We start from the raw sequence: 24,329 nt of genomic DNA, 5'->3' as shown, positions 1-24,329 counted from the left end.
TCGGCTAGCACTCGGAGTTGGGCATGACAACATCGTCCAAACTCTTCCTCCTTTTTCCTTGCCACTTAGTTGCTAAACACAGACTAAAGTAGACTTCGCTCCACTTCTACACACGAGGAATGCGCCTGTTTGTCGTGACAAACGTTGAAAATCTAAGCCATTGACGCTTAATCTTTGTTTGAAAATACTTCCGTGTTGCTTTCCCACCAGGTATGAGCTAGCTGTTGTGCTAACGTCAGATTCTTCCCCCACGCAGTTTTATTTTAGTTGGGTCGTTTGACGTAGTAATAACAGTAATACTTTCATCGAAGACTAATTTTCCATGCATGTTATATATTCTGTTTAGTAGCGTAGCGTATTTATCGTATGTATGCTGTTCTGAGAATATTCCTTCCTTTTCTCCCTCCCGCCTTTCAAAAACACGCATGGCATTCAGATTCATTGATAACTCCGGATTTGTCTCTGGTGGAATGTTTTTTTTGTCTATATGTGCTTTACCGTTGACTGATGTGTAGTGCAGGAGGTTTCCCTCTTCCCTCGCCAAAGTCAGCTGCAACCTTAGTGAAGACCAGCACTGCTAAGGATGGATGGATTGTTGCATTCATGGCTGGTGAGATTCAACTTCCCTCGTAATGACAATTTTGCTTTAATGTTTCGACAGGAACCTGTGCGTTTTAGACCTAGGGCTCTGACCTGAGAGGCGTCCTAGCTTTATGAGCCACCCAGAGCGGCAGCAGCAACATGGCAGATGACAAAGACGTGCTAAGAGATGTCTGGTTCGGCCGGATCCCCGCCTGCTTCACTCTCAACCAGGACGAGGTCACGGAGAGGGAGGCGGAGCCTTATTATGTAGGTGGTACACTTGTCACTCAAGTTCATGTCTTTATTTCTATAGCGCCTGCTCAGGGAAGTTATCACAAGGCACCTATTGTTGTTTAGAAGTCAATGACAGTGGGCCTCTTGTTTTTCCACAGTTGTTGTTGCCCAGGGTGAGCTACCTAACTCTGGTCACCGACAAGGTGAAGAAGCATTTCCTGAAAGTGATGAGGGCTGAGGATGCGGGGGAGATGTGGTTCGAATATGAAGGGACACCACTTAAATGGTGATAATCAAATACATAATGTGGACTGGCAAGTTTGGTCGACACGTCTCATATTTATTTTTAACACGCTGTATGATTAAAATAGTACCACTTCAAAACCACTTCATAGATTCGTATTTCACAGCAAAGGCCATAGAAAAACTGAGGAGATGAAGTGCGGTCTCCATGTATGCGTTCATTGTGGCAAGTGACACCCTGGCTTGTCACAATGTACAATGTTATCAATATCAATATTTTCCACAGAATGTCAGTGAGGCCACACAACTTTTAATCACTCACAACCTCGTTAATCTAGTACAGCTATTCTCATCTAAGTACCTCCTGACCAGCGCAAACTGTTTTTTGTTTAAAAAAAAAAAAAAGACCTCAAACAATGTCTGATTGATTAAACATAAGATTTGTAACAGTATTTTGTAGTGGTATTGCCATGTGTATTTTATTTAACAACTTGAACTTACTGATACCTGCAGAAACCTTAATCAAATTTGACATGCCCCCTGAAGTGCCTTCACATACTCCCAGAGGTAGTCATTCCCCCATTTGAGAACCTCTGCTCTAGTAAATACGAAACACTAAGCAAATCATCCAAATGTAGATATTATACAAAATGAACAGAAAATAATTTTGCTGCTTCTTATGTCAGGCACTATCCAATTGGTGTTCTGTTTGACCTCCACGCTTCCAACTCTATCTTGCCGTGGAGCATCATTGTGCACTTTAAGGTAACACCTCTGTTTTACTCTCTTTTTACCTTTTTATTATATGTCTTATTTCAGTCATTGAGGGAAATTTTGTCTCTTGCGGTTGCTATAATGTAACTGCGAATTAGTATGCAATGATAACTCCAGTGGGTTTTCCTGTGGCTTACAATCACGTTCATTCACCTTTTAAAATAATACGTTTGATATGCAACCAAAAGCATATCAATATCATTAGCCCACGACCTGTGCTACCAAAAGCCCAGGTATAGTAGTTAACAGTTAGATGGAATGAATGTGTAGCTAACAAAAATTGTTTTGTGTTGTCAGAACTTTCCAGCCCAGGACCTGCTCCACTGCTTGTCCAGCTCGATGGTGGAGGCCCATTTCATGTCCAGCATTAAGGAGGCTGATGCACTCAAACATAAGAGCCAAGTTGTCAACGACATGCAGAAGAAGGACCACAAGCAGCTGTGGATGGGTTTGCAGAACGGTGAGAAACACACGCACAGGTTTCAAAATAGCTATCAGGGAAGTAGTAAACTATCATTGGACTACACCTGACTCAGGGTCACACATTTTGTCCACACTTCTAACACGCAAACACACCTTCCCCTTTTTCCGTTTTTCCCCCTCTGACCACTTCTCAGCGGCTGCTGTGTATAGTGATGTTGAAGGAGTAAGAGGAAAGGAAGGGGGCACTGATTGTTCCGAAACTTGTGATCTTGGGGATAAAGATTGGACATTTGACACAGAGACTCTGGAGCAAGTATCAGTCGAGTGAAACAGACTACTAAAAACAGTTCTTTAAAAGCCTTGCTCAAGCCTTGCCGTGGTCATGTGATGTGATTATGTATGAGGCTTCATGCGGAAAAATGAGGGGGGGGGGGTGATTTCGCATGTTGATAACAACAAAAATAATGAAATAATGGATGGATGATAGGTTAATGTGTTTCAAACGTCTGTTTTTGAAGTTACAGGTATATATGTGTTCTTGTTGCTGCAGATAAGTTTGAGCAGTTCTGGGCGATGAACAGAAAACTGATGGAGTATCCCACTGAAGAGGCGGGATTCCGATACATCCCTTTCAGGATATATCAGGTCAGTAGTAGCACACAAAGAGGCATATATTTTATACTAGAAAATCACATGGTACACCCCCAATTGAAAATGTTAAGTCGTAAATAAAGTCTCAGTTGACCCACATATTGACATTTTTTTTTCTCTGTCAAATATCTAAATCAACATTGCCTCAAAAATCCACATTCGTTGGGCTCTAACATATGCAACATAATTTATTGTGGGTCAGCGTACAATGAATAGTAAGCAGTTAAAGTAAAAAAACATACAAAGCCAATGCACACAAGTTGTAGTGTGGTATTTAAAGTGTTTTAATCAAATCATATCTTTAACAAAGTCAATTTTTTAATAAAGCATTTGAATTGATTTATATTTTCAAACAACGCGACAATTTTACTATCAACTTTTTTTTTGGGTTACAAACGTGACCAGTGACCTCAGAATTCAAATAAAAAATTGTAGTTAGTAATCATTGAAAGTGTAGTTAATAATCATTGCTCTTGATGGCGCCAGAGGGCTGAGGGACACATTCACGGCACATTGTCTCATTGGGGAAATCACCTCTGACCAAACGAGATTCCCGCTTTTTCCACGGCGCTTTACTTAAGATCAACACAGTTTTCAGGTGCACATTTTCGACACAAAGCCTCACCTGCCTGTGCAAGCCTGGAGGGCCTTCCCCTTACAGCAACAAACACTGCCTCTTTGTCTCTGGCAATGCCATAAATGCCCCATCACCGCCTTGAAAAAACACAAGCACACTTCTGAGAATTAAGTGACACTGTTACTAAATAAGGAGCTTCTTCTTGGAATCCTTTGGGAAACTGTAAATCTCTAGAGTATTTTTGTGCAGTTGTTTTGATTTGGAAAAGAACACAAAATGTTTTTTTTTAATGGAAAAACTACAAGAGGGCATTTTGGTGCTACTACGCAGTTGGGCCTAGTTGTGTATGAATGAAGCAAAATACCCTCATTTTTGCACTATGAGCCAATTTAAAGGAAAACCGAGTAAAAACAAAATCTGTGATAGATAAGAAAGGATGGATTTTGCTGCTTAATTCATATTCCAGAAAAGCAATATAAATCAGAATGCTGTATTGAGACTAATGGGTCAAAGAGAACTATGTTATTAGGTACTGTATAGAATATATATTTCTGTTAAAAAGAATGTTTGATTTTACTTCCCCTTTCAGAAAATTATGACTTCTGTATATATGCTTTGTATGATCTTTTTTTGTGCAATATAAAATACCCTATTATAGATAGTCTATTATAGTAAAATAATACACTAATGTAACATTATTTCAAAATCAATAATTTGTTTATTTCATTGTATTTATGAAATGTGAATTCTGGCCAGTATGTCTAATGCCTTCTTGCCACCATTCATGTTGATGCCTTCTTTCGTCCTACTTGTTATTAATGCGCCTTAATCGTTCTACTTTTGCCATATCACAGCAAGCAACTTATTGACTTTTTACAATTATTTTGTTTGGCTGCAGCTAAGATGACATTTTTGTGATAGGGCAAGAAACATAGTTTTCATTGATTTACGTTTTGTGGAAGCTTGTCTGCAAATCGACAACCCAAAAATCAATACTTCAGCAATTTTTAACAATTCCTTACTCGTTTTTTGAGGCGACCGGTTTGGAATGTACAGAATGTATGTGTCTTTATGTTTTTCCCATATCTCAGTGCAGGAGTAGGTAGAGAGCATTTCATTCTTTTACACAAGGGAAAAAAAAGACATAAAAATGATTGTTTCTGTTCCACATCAGAGCAAACACTGTATAGGGCCCATAGGGCTTGTGGTAGCTAATCATCAAATGTCAGACTCTTTATGTTTATGTTTGCCAAACTGTATGTCAAGGCTTGAAACATATTTCTTTTGTAACTGGTCGGCAGAGCTTTACACGTGGCGCGCTTATTGACATTCCCGTCTACCTGCGTCACAATTTCCATCCAGTCCAAGATCTTCATCTGTACACCAAACAGATTACGTCATCACCATTTTGGTGATGACAGGACTCAGGGCTAAGCGCTTGATCCGGGGGCGTAAATGGACAAGTTGCCTCTGGGTGCTTCTCCGCCGTCGCGGCTTCCTCCTCTTCCTCCTCCGCAGTTTGCTCCTGACTCAGGTGAAAAGTCCCCTAACTAGAGAAACAGAAAACCGGTGTGACGAACGAGCAGCTGACCCTAGACTGGAAAACATTAAACAGCCTAAAGGGGTCTGAAAAACCTAGGGAAAAAAATCATGTAATAAAGAATCTACTAGTTAATTTAAGCAGAATTGACTGTTTGTATACGTGTATTAACTTGGCAAGGTGTTTTAAAACAAGGAATCATAGTGAGACTAAACACCGAAATAATGTTGCAATAAAAGTATTGCGGTGCCAGAAAAAAACATGGTAAAGGTGGGTTGAAGAGCTTAATATAGACAAAAGCAGGGCTTTGGCAGCATGCTTCTGCTTCTTGGTGCCAAGGAAAGACATTGAATTGTTTGGAGGAATTTTGTTTTACCAAAAAGTGGTAATTAGCTGCCAGCTTGAGGTAATTTGGTGTCTGAAAACTATTTTATAGTGCGTTGAGGAACTCTAATTAGTCAAAACTAGTGTTTCACCGTCATCTTGCTGCATCTTGGTGCCAAGGAAACATGTAGAAGGGGGTCATAGCGCTTTATTTTGGCAAAAGTCGTGCTTTGGTACCATCTTGTGGCATTTTGGTGCCGAGGAACTGAATGAAGTATGTAGAACCGTTTAGACAAAAGTAGTAACTGTGTTTTGCTGGTGACCTGTGGCTTCTTGGTGCCAAAGAACTATGTTGATGTGAGTTGAGGAACTTCGTTTCGACAAAAGTAGTACGTTGCTGCCATTTCTGCCAAGGAACCATGTTGATGTAAGTTGAGGAGCATACATTTACTAAAGTAGCACTTTTACATTTGTCTTGTGCCGTCTTGGTGCCAAAGACCTATGTTGAAGTCAGTTGAGGAGCTTTTTTAAGACAAAAGTAGTGTGTTAATGCCTTGTTTGTGCCAAGGAACTGTTTGAAGTGACTTGAGGGTCATAATGTTGACAAAAGTTGTGCTTTTACCATTGTGTTGTGGCATTTAGGTGCTAAGGAACTATGTTGATGTTAAATAAAGAGTTTTATTCAGAAAAAAAGCAGTGCTTTGCCACCATCATGTGGCCAATGAATTAATTTGACAGTCAGGATTCATTTAGATGAAAGTAGTGGTTTGTTATTAGTAGTGTTGTGGCATCTTTTAACAATTGTAAACCTTTTTAAAGGACGTCCATATACCTGAATATATCTGAATATAACTATTAGAATTATTTAAATAACACTAACAATAAATGCTTGGAGTGGAATGCTCTTGACAAAATATTGACTGCTAATAACAAAAATGGCTTGGTAGACATAGAACAAGCATATTTTGCCTCGATTTAAGATTTGTAATATTTGATATAATTTCATTTTTTCAGTTAGTGGGGGCAACCAGGAAGCCGCCAACTCCCACATCGGGGAATAGAACCATAAATCCTTTTGATGCCCAGCGGTCATTCAAGAGTCACGATGAATCCCAGCCAGAATGTGAAACAGATTTGTCTCGAAAAACAAGCTGCGCTTTGAGTCTCGGAACGTTTGCGGCATTGGGAAAAGCCCCTTACTCTCATCGTCGGACCACTGGTTCAAAATACTTTCAGCAAGGGATGCAGATGTGATGCTTTGTTGTTCGCTATGATTGATCATCCCGCGTGTCAAAACGGCTCCGCTGCCTCTCGTCTTTATTCTCTCATCTCGTGTGCCATAAAGCCTCTTAATGCACTTTAGACAAACATTCTTGTGTGCGGCAGTAAAACTTAAACCTTTAAAGCCCGTGCGACATGCCTACTCAGACAGTGCACTTGTCGTCGCTGTTAAAAAAAACAAAAAAAAAACTGCTGGCCAGAACTTCTCGACGCGTGACTCCAAACTTTCCATTGTTTTGGAATGGAGACGCTAAATATTTATACCCAACGGAACACAAAGTCAAAGATTGGGAGCAAGATGTTCGCTGGAAATTTTCAGTCGATCTATCCAGACCAGTGATCTTCAACTCGTTTTCATTTCAGTTAGATTGATTTTCGAGAAGAATTAGTTTTATGACTAAGCTCGTCATTTTTGTAGCTTTTAACGTTTCCTAACATTCACCTGTATATTAATTAACATTGTCTTATTTAAATGTGAAAATGTTACGATTCTTCTATAGGTACTCCAAATACATTTTTAAAGAAAGAAAATATCACTATTTAGTAAAGCTTAAAAAGGAAGAGTTGCAATGAATATTCAACAACTAATCATTTATCAAATTAAACCATTATTATGTTTGATAATGGATTAATAGTTCACATGTCTTTTTAATGAAAAAAAAATCAAATTGGCTTCATTTAATTTGTCGACATTATGGGCCAAACTACGAACGTTTCCATCGTTAAAAAAATTTACTAGTAAGAACGAGTAATAATTGGTACTTGGTATCGGTAGCTACTGAATTGAGTTCTTGTATTGGTATCAGTCTTAAAAAAAGTGGTATTGATCTTCCTTCAAAAGAATAATCAATTATTAAAATATCCATGAGCTACAGCCTTAAATCGGTCCTTTTCCAAATATGGATAGAATCATACCTGGAGGAAAAAACATAAAATATTTGTAATCAGAGGAGCGCAGTCGACTCAATTGTGAGCTTCCTTATTTTATGAATAAATATGAACATTTACTCTAACATTCCAACATGCTACAGCTCATCGACAAAAATGAATAATAAACACAATTTGGCTGAGGCAAAGAAAAGTTCATCGTCGACAATGTGACGGGAATCTGGTGGCAAACGTGCAAATATTTCCAATCCCCCATCGTGAACAAGCACCGCCAGTCCTTTTGGCTGGCACTCGTTCAATCAATCCATTTAGAAGTTTCCGTGCGCGTAAGGGAGAAGAAAAAAATCCGTTGTGTAGCTCAACGGACGTGTCGTGACATGACACCGGCGTGGAGAAAGTGAACATGGATGCAAGAAGACAGCAGAAATTTAAGAACAAAGCTGTCTGGCTCTCAGAAGTTACCACCGCATGACTTTTTAGAGGAGACGAGTCGCGCGTGTGCGCACACATGCACACACGCAAACACATGCTTGGCGTCCTTCAAAGGCAGATTGTGGTCTTTAGTGTAAATAACATGTGCTGCGTTTGATGCAGACAGAATTAATGACAACGCGGAGTCCAAATAACAGAGGGCTCATTTCCGTCTGGCCTGCAGCCGTGGCGGCGACAAAAATGCCTTGCGGCCCTCGTGTACACTTTTCATTACGGCGAGTGAGCGCCTGCATCGCGGACGCTGATAAATCACACCGTGTTTCTGTCCTCTTAACTTTGTCTGCCAAGGGATGCCTACTGTTTTTACCATTCATCTCACTTTACGTCACCTGTATAACATTTACTCTTTAAATCACACTCTATTATGAGAAAGCTTTCTTTTGAGCCTCTTAACTTGCTGACACAGTTTATTATTCCATTTTCTATAGTGCTTGCTTTTCCTCAACACACCATCATGTTCACGCTTATTGGCTATTTAGTGTCTTCACAGGGCGGCTTGAACCCAGAACCTCTTTGCAGAAGGTGTATTAAGTACTGTACATTGTCTTGCTTTACTTTGGTTGCTATCATTAAAAGTTGAGAGTCGTTTAAAGGGATACTTATTTTGATACGATACCGATATCACAGCCTAGCACAGTGGGTCTCAACCTTTTTTCATCGATGCACTATCTGAAATTTTTTTTCAGCCAGGGCAAAGCGTTTTCGGATGGAAAAATAAGTCTCTGTGCGCTGCGTGCTTTATCAAGCTTCGGAACCATATTTATAGTGGTATCTCTAGATCATGTGATATCTGTTTAGTATTTCTGACTCGTCTGCTTAAAAATTGTATCGGTTTCGAAAATGAATGTCCATATGAAACGAAACAAAACATACAATCGTTTGCAAATGAGTCACTATACAGTATATGACACAATTTAGCAACAATTAGCTTCATGTTACAATTAATTTGCTCTAATTTGAAAAGAATATTATACTTTCCCTGTCACAAGCATTAAATCGGATTCCTTGATATCTGCAGAAACACTGTTATACACTGTTAACCCTCATATACCCTCTGATGGGCCTTCACATACCCCCAGGAGTACATGTACCCCCTTTTGAGAACCAATGGCTTAGATTACTATCCAATACCTGTATCAATCTGGTATCAGTAAGAATGATGCATGGGTTAATTTATGTTTTAGTTATGTTAAATAATGTAATAGTAAATGTTAGAAAGACTTGAAGTGATATTGTTCAAACAAATAATAGTCAGCAACTACAGTAGATATGAGAAAATGTCCCACGCATTTCAAACATTTTGGTTACATAAATAAATTCAACCGCAAATATGAGAATGTACTGCATTTGAGTAACATAAATAAAAATTAAAGTAATAATTTTCATCATTTTCTTTTAGTTTCAGGCACTTTGGTGCCCTTTTTTTCCGTCTTAGACTAAGCCATAACCCGTATAAACGTGATAAAAATAATTAACAGTTGTTGAAAGTTGATTTATATTGCGTTTTTATGTTGTTAATGTTAAAAAGGATACATGTGTAGGTATACTTAAACAATTTTCATCAATAATAATCTTATTTATATTCAGTGCATCGACTGGGGGGGGGGGGGGGGGGGGCGCGAAAAGTTTTCTATTTTCTAGGGGGGGCCTGGCAAAATATAGTTGAGAAACACTGATGTAGACCAATATAATTACTGTACCAATACAGTTACTGTATAAGGTTTAATAATTTAAGATTTAAGTAAATATATGTAGTGCAGTAATATTTGTCTTAAATAAAGTCTTAAAGTAAAGTATAAATACTCTTCACGTTTAACAAATTCAGGTATCCACATACAGCTGAATTGCTCGAATATGTGAAAGTTTTTTTCTGTATTTTTTATTTGACAAAAAACATTGGACATGTGCCAGTGTAACCAGAGAATATTCATAGCTCTTCACATTGTTACCATTTTGGTATTTTAGCGTTTTCATTTCGGAGGGATTAAAGTGTTCCCCTACTGTGCCTCACTCCTTGTGCTCATGCTAAAAATCAATTACAGACTTACATCCCCCTCAAAAAAGAACCATTCCCATTGTGGACTGTTGTGTGTAGATTTTTGAGTGGAAAATAATTATATACACATGATTGTTTTCCCTTCTACACCTTCATGGATGAATTATAGCTCATAGTATGGCACTACTATCGTCTGCGAAACAGGTACGCCTCCATGTTCCCGCTCTTTGACTCAGCATTTAATCATCACACGACACCAGCCCCCCAACTCACTCGCCTCTTTGGAAGCTGCGTGCTTGAAAGAATGCATGTTTATTGCCTCCCAGATATCTTGTAATGGCTAACTGAGACGAAGAGGGGGGCGGCCAGGGTGACTACACCGACAATTACAACACGCGGGAATGCTCCACACACTCTTGTGTGCAAAGATGCCAAAGGCAACAGGTGACGAGGACGTCATGCCGGGCTTTACTGTAAGCATCTCTTAGCACAGCCGTGACCGTCATTGGACGATGCAGACATGTTGCAATACGCCTTGACGCTAACAGGAACACAACACTAAGTTATTTTGGTTTCAACATAATTAATTCCATGTCTCTATGGTCTTGTATTTGCTCCCTCAACCACATCACAGATCATTATCAGTCTACTGGCATCAATTCAAGCAGACGCTGAACGCAACCATACCTGAATTAGACGCGACTTTCAGTTATAATTGTGTGTACAGTAAAGTCCCTTTACTCACGGGCGTGGGATACATTCTAACCAATTGATGAAAATATACAATATAGAGACTATTAAATAAAAGTGTTTTCAGCCACATGCTTTAAACAAATTTCACCTAAAACCAAAACTCCCAACTCAAACTAATAACTAAAATAAACTATTTAAATAATGGAAGAGAAGCTGATGAAAAGGGTACTGTTAAACTATAGCTAGATTAAAAATATTCAATGAGAATCGATTTTCTTTTTCATATTCTGATCTTGTTTCAAAATACACTTATAAAATGTATGATCATATGCTACTATGCAGTATATGAGGAGCGGTTTTCCATTGAAGTTAGCCGTTGTTTTGAGCCCTGGTAAGCAAGGCCACTGCTTGCTCAAAAGCTACACTTCAGTGTTAATATGTTAATATTAACATTTCAAAATGGCCTTAAACGGATGACCAACTCCAACTATGTTAACCAATTTCATTAAGAAAAAGTAAGGAACAAATAATAACCTTTCTCATCACTCAAATATACTGTATATAAAGGTGTTAAGTAAAACATCCGTTTAGAAGAAAAACATGCAACTGTAACATTTTCTGACTTAACCTACAATTGAATTAATTTACCTTGCAAAATCCAGGGTTATATACTTTGGCAAATGGTTCTGTCCTTTTACTATAAACTTAGTTTCTAGAGATGGGATGAGATCTAGTTTGCAAATGTAAACATAAACAAAAGACAAAGTGGATCCAATTGAATTGGGCCCTTGTGAATCAAATCAAATCTATTTTAGAAATCTGAATTGATAACCAGTCTATCTGTAGACAAAGTTTTAGTTTTTGAATTGCTTGATGGAGGTGTGCGTGCGTTCATTAGTTTGCGCAGTGGCGTTAGTTTGAACAGTGGCGTCTCTCCTCTTGCGTGAGGCCATGTTAAGTTCTGTAACAAACAACCAAAAGTGGGTGGAATTTTAATTCACAAATGGACAGGCTCAGAATTCAGTGGAAACAACCATTGATTGACAGCTCCGTTCCCCCATCGCCATTATTTGGCCATCACTTAGGCGAATTGAAACCCCTTTACCACCAATTAGGCGGCGTGTTGAGTTGCGCGGTTCTTTTCACCGAGTGAGAGCGAGGCCACCACGCCGGTGTCACCATGTACGGCCCTGGCAGCTAAGGTGTCATGGTGGCTCAAAAGAAAGTGTCTTCATCACCTTGGAAAACAATAGACCCTGGCTTTCATAATTAATGCGTTGCCAAATTTTAAAAATGCATCCAAGTCGCTGTCACTTAGCACACTCTCCCTGCTTCACCAAGGTCCGGTTTGGTGTGGCTTACTGGTGATAGTCACGGACAGCAAGAACTTATCTACTTGCCTCAACACTATCTGAAGCATTAACTTTCAACAACAATCTAAATTCTAATTTTGGTTTCATGAAATTTCAGTAATTTATTTCCAATATTTTGGTTTCATGAAATGTTAGTAATTTATTTCCAATTGTCTGTTTTCTGAGTTTTGTAGCGTATCCCTTGGCTAGAAAAAGTTCTTACGAGCACAGTTGATTATAGTTATATTATATTATTTTATATATATATATATATATACATATATATATATATATATATATATATATATATATATATATATATATATATATATATATATATATATATATATATATATATATATATATATATATATATATATATTAGGAACGTACTTTTTTATGGGTTGTCTTTTTTTTTTTTTAGATGGAATTAGGAAAAAAAAATGCTCCACCTGCTGACACATTTGCACTCTGTAAGAAATAAATAGGACAAAAATGTGACGTAAGGCAAATGATTGCAGCATACGTTGCCTTTGCACATTTTCAGCAATTATGTTCAAACATGAGTGAATTACCGAATATTTCAAAGTGATTTTAACCATGCGACTGGCTACAGTTAAAGGTCTTTGGTAGGACATCTTCATTAAAATAATAATTTAAAAAAAAAAGGTCAAATGTTTAAAAAAAATTATATATGAAGTCATGGGATCTACATGGGATTTACTGTGTAGTATTGATGATTTCAATAAAAAATAATAGTGATTTAAAATAAAGCATGGATTAAGTCTTAAGTCCCTGGCACTACCGCAGATGACTCAATCTTTCTGTGTAACATGAACGCGTGCTTTGACGCCTTCCACGCCAACTCGGCCACCTTCGCCCGGCTGCTCGGCGGTGTGTAGTTACCGCACGGTCACTCGATCCCGCTGCACACTGGTTTCCTTTTCACGTCTCTCATGATTAGAGCCTATCGTATGTCGTCGGGCTCTTGTTCGACACCTCAGCTTGGGTGTCGACAAGGTGCGATCAGGTCAACGTCGCGAGGTGTGAAGATAGAAGACTAGCTCATCTGGCTCCAGCCGAAATATCCATCACGGTGACAAAGCACCGGCTGTTATTCAGTAGCGGAACTGGACCACGACGGGATGATACCATCAATCAGTTAAACCTGGGACAGCTAGATTAGTCTGTCGAAACGCAACTGTCAATACATCAATCAATTTTCTATCATGTTTGTTCTCATTCGGATTGGGGGTAACTGGCACATACTTCAAGCGAGCGGAGGAGTACGACCAGGAAGAGTCGACAGCACCCAAAGACAAACGTGCATTCACATTCATATTTGTACTTACTCAATTTTGGTGCTGATCAACTCAGACCAACCACACTTCCCGCAAAGCTTCCAAATTGACTTTAAAACAGGTTGGCGTGTTTTCGAAACCTTCTCTAGCATGTTGGCGTGATGTGGAAACCGGCGCTTTCAGTTGTTACCCAGCTGACTGAGAAACTATCAAGCAATGCAAAGCTTTTATCCGGGCAAAAGGTGCCTACTTTGAAGAATCTCATTTTTCAAACGTGTTCTCTTTTGTTTAACATTTTTTTTGATAACTAAATAATTCCATCAATATTTCTTAATAGTATTGGTGACGTTTGTAAGCATTAACACATTCACTGCTAGCCCAATTCAAATTGATTTTTCACATATATGGCTGTCAATAGCAGTGAATGATTTAACTTACTGATTTATATAAACATCAATGGTAATGAATGAGTTAATCAGGCAATCGGATAATTCAGGAAATATATGAATTTGAGAGTGTTTCAACAGTTGAATGTTTTTTATGTTAACAGGGTTTGGTAACATTTTGGGATGTAATTTTTTTTTTTTTTTTTTAAGTTTGATTTTGTGGACCGTCACCAGGCAAAGCTTCTCTAAAGTCCAGGGTCGGATGTTTTTGACGCATGCCATCCTGACAAAAATATCTGACGATATGAAATTGTATTTAGAAAAGAAAAAGCCACATCTTTGCCATTATGTCAATTTCTTAAAATGGATATTTAAAAAACAGAACAGTCTAGATGCCCACAACTACTTTACCATAGTGGAGCGCACTTTTTTGTTATTGATGTTATTGTGAGTTGCATTACGTACTTCAGTACATATGTCATATTTAAAGTCATACGTACAGTAAAACTACATACATATTACAGTGTTTTACGTCTATTCTATTGTGGTTGCACTTTACTGTGGTGTGAAACTTTATTGCTTCAGACAGAACTTTTTCTACTGTTTGAAAGGGAACATATGATGTAAAGATGACTTTTTAATCATGTCTTCTGTTGTAGACAAAAGGAGGGGCACTTTTGTCACAGATGTGCTTTTAAGTGCTATAGGAAGAAAGTTGAGTTATTTGTTTACTACAAATAAGGTACCTCAGTTCATCCATGCCAACAATGTGGCAGGACGGAAAATGAAATGCTGCTCCACTAGATGGCAGAATGTACAATTAACCTGTGTAGCCACCTGTTGCCATTCATACATGGCAACAATAGCAGAATCATATTTCATAACCGCTTAAATGCTGCCGTATGTAAGTTATTCAGAGATTCAAAATTCTATTTTTTTTCTTATTTTCCATAACGAGGAAAGAGTGTGGCGTGTGAAAAGGGAAAGAATGCCGCTGAACTCTGAACCGCTCGCAGTAGAATCAATAATCGCTACATGATTATCATGATTCATTTAACCTTGAGGCCGAGCCAGTGGCGTTCTCACGCTGCCCTGTAAACAGACCTGATGATTTCCAGACTGATGGAGGTCTGCGCAACACCCTAGCATCTCAAATTGCGTTGCACATCTGCCCCAAAAACGCCACTGCTAGCTCATCGGCGCATCGCTTCCAATCAGCTCCCTCTCAGTTTATCAGCATCACGGACTTTCCCTACTTAGCATTTCATCCTTCCAGTTACTGCAACGTCAAATGTAGGTTGAGTCACTTGCATGCACGCCAAATCGTCGTCTTCAGCGGAACAGGTGCAATCCGGGATGTAGGCGTGGCTGAGGGAGAAAAAAAAAAAATTCTCACCTCTTATTTCATAGAGCTATTGCTTGATGAGCAGATGCTTCCGGAAAGAAGCAAAACACATGAAGGGGTTTTAATATGAGGCAGATGGCATGTGACTCAAGCTAAATCTTTTAGAAACAAGCAGGAACCACATTAGAACACAAAGAAAATCAACATCTGTCTCTATAACGATGATAGCTTTTGATATTAGATGTTCATTTCATGATACAGTAGTGGCTTGAGATGTATGCGTTTTTGAAGTATGGGCTTTAAAAATAGATTTAAAAATAGCAACAGTTCTGGCAGATAGTAAACGATTCTTCAATTTATTTGCTACTCTTAGTTGAAGTTTACAGGCAAACGAAACATAAGACAAAAAAATAACATTAAACAACCACATAACTTAGTCAAGTCCATTTGTCTTAACTTTAACAGTGTAAAATGCCTTAGACGGACTAACAAACAGCATCCATGTCAGGCACAATATGACATTGTTTTAATAAGCAATTGATACTGTATATTAAGTCAAACAATGACGCAACATGTGCATAGACAGTAACACAATTTTCACTGGCACATATTCTTTATCTTCCCTGAATATAACAAATGTAACTGCAGCTTACTCTCAACCGTGTGTCTCTTCGTCTGTGCAAACAAAGCAGCTCTAATTACTCTTTGTCTTTGACCTAATAGCATTGCTGCGTAATTCGGCTCTTAAAAGTGGTGGCTGTTTGCCCAGCCCTACTACCAAGAGCAGAGAAATGTGCGTAGAGCAACTTAATGCAAATCAGATCACACCAAATTTCTCTGGTTGTTTATTTTCACACTTGGGTGTGCCAGAAACAAAATTGAATTGCATATTATGAGTCTTTTGAACTTTTTATTCTTCTATTCTTTGCAGACGATGAGCGAAAGGCCCTTTATCCAGAAACTCTTTCGTCCCATTTCACCTGAAGGCAATGCTCACACCCTTGGCGACCTGCTCAAAGAGATGTACCCTGCAGCATTACCCAATCATGGTATGTAAGACACGAGAACTTGGCAGGTTTATCTACTCTCTGTTTATTAAAAAAAGTACCGTAGATCACTCGCATTTCTGAAAAATAGTTAGACGGAATGGGTCTTATCTTGTCTGTTTTGTTAATCATTCTTATCTGAGGTAAGAAATATGTTTTCATCCCTTACTACTAAGCCAGATTCATGAGTTGTCGCCTTGGTTTTAGATGCTCAGAAACAGCATCATTTTTCTATGCAAAGAGTGCATCGCCACAGCAACAGCATCCTACGAATTAAGATTTTAATATTTAAATGTTTAATTCTAAATCAGTCCCATCAAATGAGTAAATAAACAATGTCATTTCATCAAACAAAATACCCCTTCTGTCTGATGCGCTCAGTAATTACACTGCATCCCGTCTTGTAGACTTACATTTAAATAGTAAATATGTGCTCGTGGAAGCGGGTGTGTGTGGCCCAAATAAAGATGAGAGGAAGCAGCAGCAGTCTAAACACACAGAGGAGGGGAAGTAGATAAGGACACAAATGAGCGTCAGGACAGACGACCCGCAGGAGACTCACCTGCTCACTGGAGACAGAGCAAGCCCGGCTACACACATACACACCCACCCTCTATGTCTGTCTGTTGACCCGGCTACCTCATTCACTTTCTTCATGCCCACTTTTCATGCCTCCTGTTGTCAGTTTTAACGGTGCATTGTCAAACATGTTCAGTCTCATATTCATTTTAGCCAGAGGGGCTCAATACTCCGATCACGGTCAACCAGTTGATCATGAAGGTATTATTGGTAGAATACATGGCATTGGGCAGCAAGCATAAAAAAAAAAAAAAAAAACACACACACACACAAAACAAGGTTAAAGTATACTATTACTTTCACCAAAAACACTTCTATTATTATCGGGATTAAGAGCACTTTTTCTTTATTATTTATACCTGTGCAATTGTGACATGAGAGCTGGTTGTACATGCTTCATTGGATGATTGTGTGATGATGTCATACTACATTCACGTCCCAATCACGACCACCATCACCAAAAAAACATGTAAATATATAAATATATATCAGAATAGATCCAATGTAAAAAGTAGTCTTTACAAAGATAATAATTTTCCCTTTTTATCTGACACTGACAAAACTTTTTTTTAAATTATTATAAATAATTCAAAATGGTTTAGTTTCATGTGAGTGTCATTTGCAGCATAAACACAACAAACTGAAAGACGTATTTTATCTACAAATTACAGAGATTAAGGGATGAGATTAATTTTCTCTAACTCTTATTTATTTTCTTCTTTCTAATGCCAACTTTTGACATAACTCTACCATGAACAAACAAATAAGGATGGGCCTGGCCTTATTTCCAGGTATTGGTACTTACCATACCAGTATCAGCCATTCTAAAACAAATGCTACATTGCAATATACAGGTCTTTTTTGGTCGAGGAAATTTTATGTATCAAATGTGTTATTGGAGTTGATCATTGGTATCCGTGACTACTCAAGTTAACTACTCATACTAATGCTGGTCTGCAAAAGTGGTATTGAAAGCCTGTCTCAATGACAGTGACCAAAGTTTAAGAATAAAAATGAATGGACATTATCCAGATGCTCATCTCATTTCCTCCCTTGTGGCTCAGAAGTTAAAGATCTTGGCTTCTCCTGATCCAGGAGCTCCTATTCCTCTTTGAAGGTGTCAGTCAGGTGTAGTCTCTTCCTGAGGTCTAGTCTTTATCCTGCTTTCATGTCTTTGACATCAAGCCTCCGACTCTTCTGATCAAGGAGAAAGTGCTCTTCTGTGGCCTCCTCCTCCTCCTCATCTAGGAGATAGTGGAGGGGATTATGGTGGTGTTTGGATTAGACCTAGTGGTTCGTGTGTTTTGGCGGCGTCGGTGGGCTTTGCTGCTGCTATTGTTCCACAGTTCAGACCCCAAACCTGGGGGTCCCGGCCCCTCTGTGATCTTTCACACATCAAATAAGAGGCAAGCGTGTGTTGTGTCTGAGGCTTGGGTGTCAGGTTTGACAAGGACCGGGCGATATGGCCTTCAAATGAAATCTCCGAGCTCCCTTTTCTACTTACCATGATTCCCTAAATATAGGACTTACCTGTGTATTGAATGCACCTTAATTTTAGGGTCAAATTCTGGTATTTTCTATGTTAATATTTATATTATGAATCAACAGTTTGGCAATGTAAATCTCATCTTCCTAAATTCTTCATTTTCTTCTGTTCATATCCATAAATTATATATTTGGTTTATGAATGCGTGATTATGCTAAAAGACCACAATTAATAAACGAGTCTAATGGAATACGTTTCCGTGCTCTCTAACCGTAGCACTCGGCTGCAGTTTCCGTGCTCTCTAACCGTAGCACTCGGCTGCATACATTGCCACTCCTAATTGAATCAGCTGGAAACATTGTAACCTTGTACATTGTAACCACCCATACTTTTTCATTTTTTGAAAAAAAAAGAGTCTAATTAGAGTCTAAAAAATGGCTTATAGTTGTTGCATTATGGTACTCTCTTTTAAACTAATTGCTAGAGGCATTGGAAAAGTTGTTGAATATTGTCGTTGCAAATCACAGATTTAGCGAGTTCACATTAATGTTGCTAGTGGGAGAAATGCACATCCGCAGGGGTGCGTTTTCAACCAAGGCAGCTTCATCAAACCTCTTCAAATACATCAACTCAAAATAAAATTGTTTGAACGTTCCAGTTTTTTTATTTATGTATTTATTTTTAGAGAAAACAAGGGGGCTTCCCAGTTGTCCGTCCCCAACATGCAATGGGGAAAAAGTCTGACTTGTGAGCCAGGTGTGTTGTTGAGCAACTTTTTGCCCACGCATGACACATTTGAGATGGCTCCCATTAGCCTTTTTCCTCTCAGCTTCCGCACGACATGATTTTTTTTGGGGAAGCAGCAGAGGAACACCCCCATATGGCCTGATTGACATGAATAACCATCCCTCTCCAAATCCACTCTATAATTTAATTAAAACATTTTCAACTGCCATAATGTTGATGTCTAGTCAGTGTATATGTGTGGGCATGCTTGTTTGTACACTAATGAGCGTGCATGTCTTGAGTGGGTGTGGGGTGTGGCCCACTGAGATTTTCCCCATCTCATTCATAGAGCACGCCCAACCCACTCGTATGTGTGTTTTTGAGTCTGTGAGAAAAAGTGCATCTACAGCCATCTCAGATCTCATTGGAGGTGCTGAGACTGGCATTGTGTTCCTGACCCTCACATACACTGGAAATATTTGCTTCAAAATCAGTGGACATTTGTCAGAGAAATCTATAAAGAAGACTAAGACAAGCCCAAACGACTGTAAAATAGTAAACTCAGACCAACCAAGATTGACTTTTTCAGGCATGAGGGACAGCAAAAAAAAAAAAATGCTGTTGCACTCATGTAACGACCAATGACGACTCACCTGTTTTCTAAGTTTGGTCATGTGACATTTGCAAGCTAAGCTGTGATTGGTGGTTAGCTGAGCCCTAAGCGACTGTGATGTCATTTTCAGTCTACTGCAAATGACTGAAAAAATAGTTGACACCTTGGATCATAGCTGTCCGACTCCAATCCTCGAGGACCGGTATCCTGCATGTTTTCCTGTTTTCTCTTCCCAACACACCTGATTCAAATGCTCAGCTTGAATGATCCTAATCATTTGAATCAGAATACCGGCCCTTGAGGACTGCAGTTTGACACCTGTGCCTTAGCTGAATAAAAACAAGTGGATTTTGCTACTTAATTTATATTTCATAAACACAATATAATTAAGCATGTCATGTTTAGACAAGTAAGACTACAAAAAATAACCTTCAAATGGGGGTTCATTATTCTCTACGAGCATATGAAGGTGCTTCTTGGGGTATGAGCGATTTTAAGTTTCTGCAGGCATCAGCAACTCTTAAGACTTTTTAATGCAGCTCCAAGGACATTTTTAATTAATTAGAAAATGAAGCAACATTTTGCTACATTGTGATGTCATGACACCCTTGCAAAATGTTGAATGCCTTTGTTAAGATTTATATGGATGCACTTTGTCATTAGCGGCACAATTTTCCAGCAGATGAGTTAGAAATAAATAGATGGTGTTACACAATCTATCTTCTGGAGTTGCTGAACAAAACACCTCGGGGCACAGCACTCTGTTTTAAGTTGTGGTTTCCCCCCACCATCAAAAATGCTTTGCTCTGATTAGGAAAAAAGGACAACATATTTTACAGAGCGTACATCATTGAAAAAGGTTGTGAAGTACTGATTTAGATTGTGTCTCTCACTAGTCACTTCAAAGATACAGTAAAAAAAAAAAAAATTAAAAACTTGCCCCTTGACTCCAAAAGGGACTTTAGTTAAGAACCTGACATAAAACACATTATTGTAAAGAATATTTTAGACTTGACTTTCCGTTTAAACTCATTGGGCACTTCCTGTTGAAGCTTCCCTCTGTTGATCAATTTTTTAGGCCTCATCTTGATCTCATGATGTCAAAATGTGAACGGCATGATCAAGAGGACTCTTTATATTCTAACCAGAAAATGTGTCAGTCCAGTCATCGATCAAGCACGTGTTGTAAAATTTGCTATTTAAATTCTTGAGCAAGATCGGTCAACTAGTTGGCGATGTTCATTCAAAAGTTTACAGAAGGTCAAATGTTCACCAAGGTTATAGCACAACATTTTAGGTTCATCCTTAAAATTTAGCTGACCGTCATGCAACTCTTGGTAAGTAGAATGAACTTTCTGTCTGTCATTCTTGACCACACACATATGGCGAGCACACAAGCAGAGGCGGTAGGTACCACGTCATATCAGGAGGGCGTCGTCATCGAGTGCCAACCGCCAATGCATCCGAAACCCGCTCACTCTCTAAAATCATCGGCTTTGTTGCTTCGTTTGCCGCTTCCGCCGTTACAAAATGGAACACATGGGTCCCGCTTTCTTTGCGCGCACAACGGTCAATCTGTAGTCGTGAGCTTTCTTAGCGGTTCCTGTTTGTGTTGTTGTGCTTTTTCGTGTGAAACCTATAATGTCAAAGTGAAAGTTCAGCACTTGCAATCCACAAAAATAGTTAACTGCCACTGGTCTGAACATGTCCACAATTTTGAGACGTTTCTCCCTCATAGTGTGCATTTATAGGAAGTACTAATTAAGCGTTGGTGTGGAACTGCAAAATTAGTTGATAACTTTGCAGTAGGTATTCCAAGCCAATAGTTAAGAAGAAAACATGGCACCCAGAGGTTTTTTGTCATCTGAATGCTTATGTATGGACCACTTCAAAGACCAACACTGCCTTGCTATGCTGCTTCCATTTTTTTTCTTCGTATCATGTGACTAAAGTCCTTCACCTTACCCTCCATCGAATATAACCAAAACCGACTGTGTGTCACATAGGTGAGGACAGGCGCTATCAGGTTTTGATCCATGGCATCGAACCGCTAATGGAAACGCCACTGCAGTGGCTCAGCGAGCACCTCAGTCACCCGGACAACTTCCTGCACATCTGCGTGGTGCCGGCGACCTCCGACTGAGGCCCACCCAATCGCACCATCGGCATGGCAACAAACTCTAATGATGCTTCAGGAGAGCGTGGGATGAGAAGAACCAATTATGTTCTCCTAGAACTTGCCCTGATGCTCATGTTCCTCGTCGGACGCAGACCGTCACAGTCGTGCACCTAATCCGCAATTTGAGTACCGGTAAGGAAAGCCGCTTCAAGCATTTATGTGATGTCCTTGACACACAGTATAAGATCCATGTACTTGTATGCTTTTTGCGCCTCACTTTTAAGAAGAGTCAGCACACAAGTAGAGACACTGAGTCTTGTCATGTTGTTTTTCCGCTACCTCATGACAATTCTGCACACCAGCAATACAACATGCTAGAATTGAACTAATTTTACACTAGAAGTGAGGGCAAAGCACATACTAATATATGGACATTAAGGTTGATATCAAGGATTTTAATTAAATGCTCAGTTTGCAATAAAGCCAAAAGGTGAAACAATTCAGCGAACCTGTAGAACTAGTTTGGCTTACAAGTAATGTTCGTCCAGTACTGTCTTCCATAACTTTTATGACATCAGACATTAGAGGAACAACTTTGGTTCCGTGATGCTATTTCGAATGGTGTTACTTGTGCAGCATTTTGGTTTACTAGTAAGGTTTAATTGCCTACTAGTAAGACAAAAGTGGCACTACTGGGGGGGGGTACTACTCAGAAAAAGTCCTTCTACTAGTACTCTTAATTTTTTGCAGGAGTAACAAAGAGTCTACTAGTACATGGACCTTAATATTGACATCAAGGATACTGAGTAAATGCTCAAATGCCTTTCCATACCATGGAAACTACCAACAAGCAGATTTATACATAGCCCCAGACTTGAAGGGGTGAACGTCATTCTGGGTCATTATGACATCATAAAGAGATATCGTGTGCACAAAATGCAAATTTGTCACCACGCAATACCATTCTGTGGCTAGAAATAAGTATGTGGTGCACTCACTTTGCTTATCCACGTATCCAAATGTTTCACAGGAATGATGTTTTAGTCACAAAGTAGATTTTGTGGCAACAAGTTTGCATTATTGCTAGCCAAATGACATTTGCATCGTATAGTTTATCTTAATGCAACAAATTCAACATAGTGGCTCATTGCTTCGATTCACACTGTGCCGATTGCAATGACCTTGATGGCTAAGAACATGGGGAAACGAACAATTTGGATACTTAAAGATAGCAACAATTCATTTGGATTCAAAACATAATGCAAATGATTAAAATATTGGAATGAGTGATCCTTCCTTTTTATTAATTTATTCATTAACTTATTCACTGCCAGCCCGGTAAAAATGGCTCTTTGACGTCTTGACGTCTACAATTGTATTACCCTCCACCCATGTCTGGGGCTCTGTAGGTTTATGACCACTTAAAGGCCACTTTTTCTTTGTCACATTATTGTTGGTATGTTCTTCACATATTCCCTCACTGTGGTCTTCATTCAAAGGCAACAATAAACGGCTGGTTTGTTTGTGCAGCCGCCTTGTTTACGCGCTGTTCATGTGGTCGCGTCCATTCTCAGTTTAGCCGCTCTTTGGATGTTACTTCAGTTGACCGCGTTTGTTGATATTCTATTTTTGTCCGTACATATTTGGCGTCCGACGTCACGTGGCGTCTGTGTTGAGATGGATGACTTGGTCAGTGTCTCTAATGAAGTTGAAAATGAATTTAACATTTTCCAGTGTTATTAGATGTGCGTGACATATTTAGCAAATAACAATTTCCAGCAAATTGGTTCCATTTACTTGTGGTGACTTTCATTAAATAAGCTTGAATTATTTTTTATGAGTGATAAATATGAGTGAAATATCTTAACGACTGCACAAATTCTTTTTCTACCTTGTGGGAAATTTAATTTTGACGCACGTTGCACACAATAATTGAAGTTTCTCTGTTCCAACATGCTGGCTTTGAAGCGTCTTCTTTTTCTTGTTCCCCTCCTCCTTCTTCGTCTTCCCAGTTTAATTACCTGCTTTCCCCTCCACCCCCGACAACTCATTTGTACCCCCTACTACTAATGAGACCACTAAACTGTCCTGTCAGACGGGCCTCTGGCTGCTCCACAACACCCTCACGAATGTGCGTACATAATTACAGACGCCAGTTATGGTCCCCTGCAGGTGTGTGTGTATGTAATTCTACTTCAGTTGTGGGAATCAACAAAGTACAAATGCTTTTGTACTGTATTTTAGAAGATTTATATTTTATTTGTACTTGGGTATTTATTTTCCAAACAAAGTCAAAAGAGGCTTGTCCCATTCTTCAACTTCTGTGGGATATGACACACCATAAAAAAAAAACTTTGACATCAACAGATAAAAATGGTACCTTTGCACTAAGATGCTGGAAAATGGCAGTAAAGCGCTACATTCATCTCAATTAAACTCCTCAACTTGCTTCGACATAGCGCCTTGGTACCACAATGGCAGCTGAGGGCTACTTTTGTCAATTTGGAGCTCCTCAATTCATGTCAAAATACCTCCTTGGTGCTAAAATGGCAACAAAGCACTACTTTTACCAAAATAAAGCTGCCACAAGATGGCACTAAAGTCTCACTGAATCTATGAAACGCAATACCACATAGCTCAGTGACAAGGAAGAGGCTCCTCAACTCACATCAACATAG

At 39.0% G+C, this 24,329-nt stretch overlaps 1 protein-coding gene and 1 long non-coding RNA gene across 3 annotated transcripts in view; both read left to right on the top strand.

The window, feature by feature from the left end:
- The first annotated feature begins 3 nt into the window (after positions 1-3).
- On the top strand, positions 4-23,483 carry atg5 (ATG5 autophagy related 5 homolog (S. cerevisiae)). The gene is made up of 8 exons (XM_088409493.1): positions 4-210; positions 662-849; positions 975-1,102; positions 1,746-1,824; positions 2,131-2,293; positions 2,807-2,901; positions 16,014-16,131; positions 21,539-23,483. Exons 2-8 carry the CDS (start codon positions 742-744, stop codon positions 21,673-21,675), a joined length of 828 nt encoding a protein of 275 aa, XP_088265619.1. The 5' UTR covers positions 4-210; positions 662-741; the 3' UTR covers positions 21,676-23,483.
- Positions 21,709-24,329, top strand: part of LOC148426331 (uncharacterized) — a 91,939-nt gene continuing 89,318 nt past the window's right edge. For both annotated transcript variants that reach the window (XR_015864987.1, XR_015864986.1), the window contains exon 1: positions 21,709-21,843. This is a non-coding gene — a long non-coding RNA (uncharacterized LOC148426331). The remainder of the gene's footprint in view (positions 21,844-24,329) is intronic.

The sequence above is a fragment of the Hippichthys cyanospilos genome, chromosome 3 (assembly GCF_059441005.1).
Source record: "Hippichthys cyanospilos isolate Australia breed blue-spotted pipefish chromosome 3, RoL_Hcya_1.0, whole genome shotgun sequence".
Classification (NCBI taxonomy): Eukaryota; Metazoa; Chordata; class Actinopteri; order Syngnathiformes; family Syngnathidae; genus Hippichthys; species Hippichthys cyanospilos.
The sequence above is the reverse complement of the archived record's forward strand: the minus strand, read 5'-3'. Positions and strand labels throughout refer to the sequence as shown.

Coding starts and splice junctions, on each gene's coding strand:
- atg5 (XM_088409493.1), top strand. CDS start 742: ATGGCAGATGACAAAGACGTGCTAAGAGATGTCTGGTTCGGCCGGATC. Junction 850..974: donor GGGAGGCGGAGCCTTATTAT/GTAGGTGGTACA, acceptor GTTTTTCCACAG/TTGTTGTTGCCCAGGGTGAG. Junction 2,902..16,013: donor TCCCTTTCAGGATATATCAG/GTCAGTAGTAGC, acceptor TATTCTTTGCAG/ACGATGAGCGAAAGGCCCTT.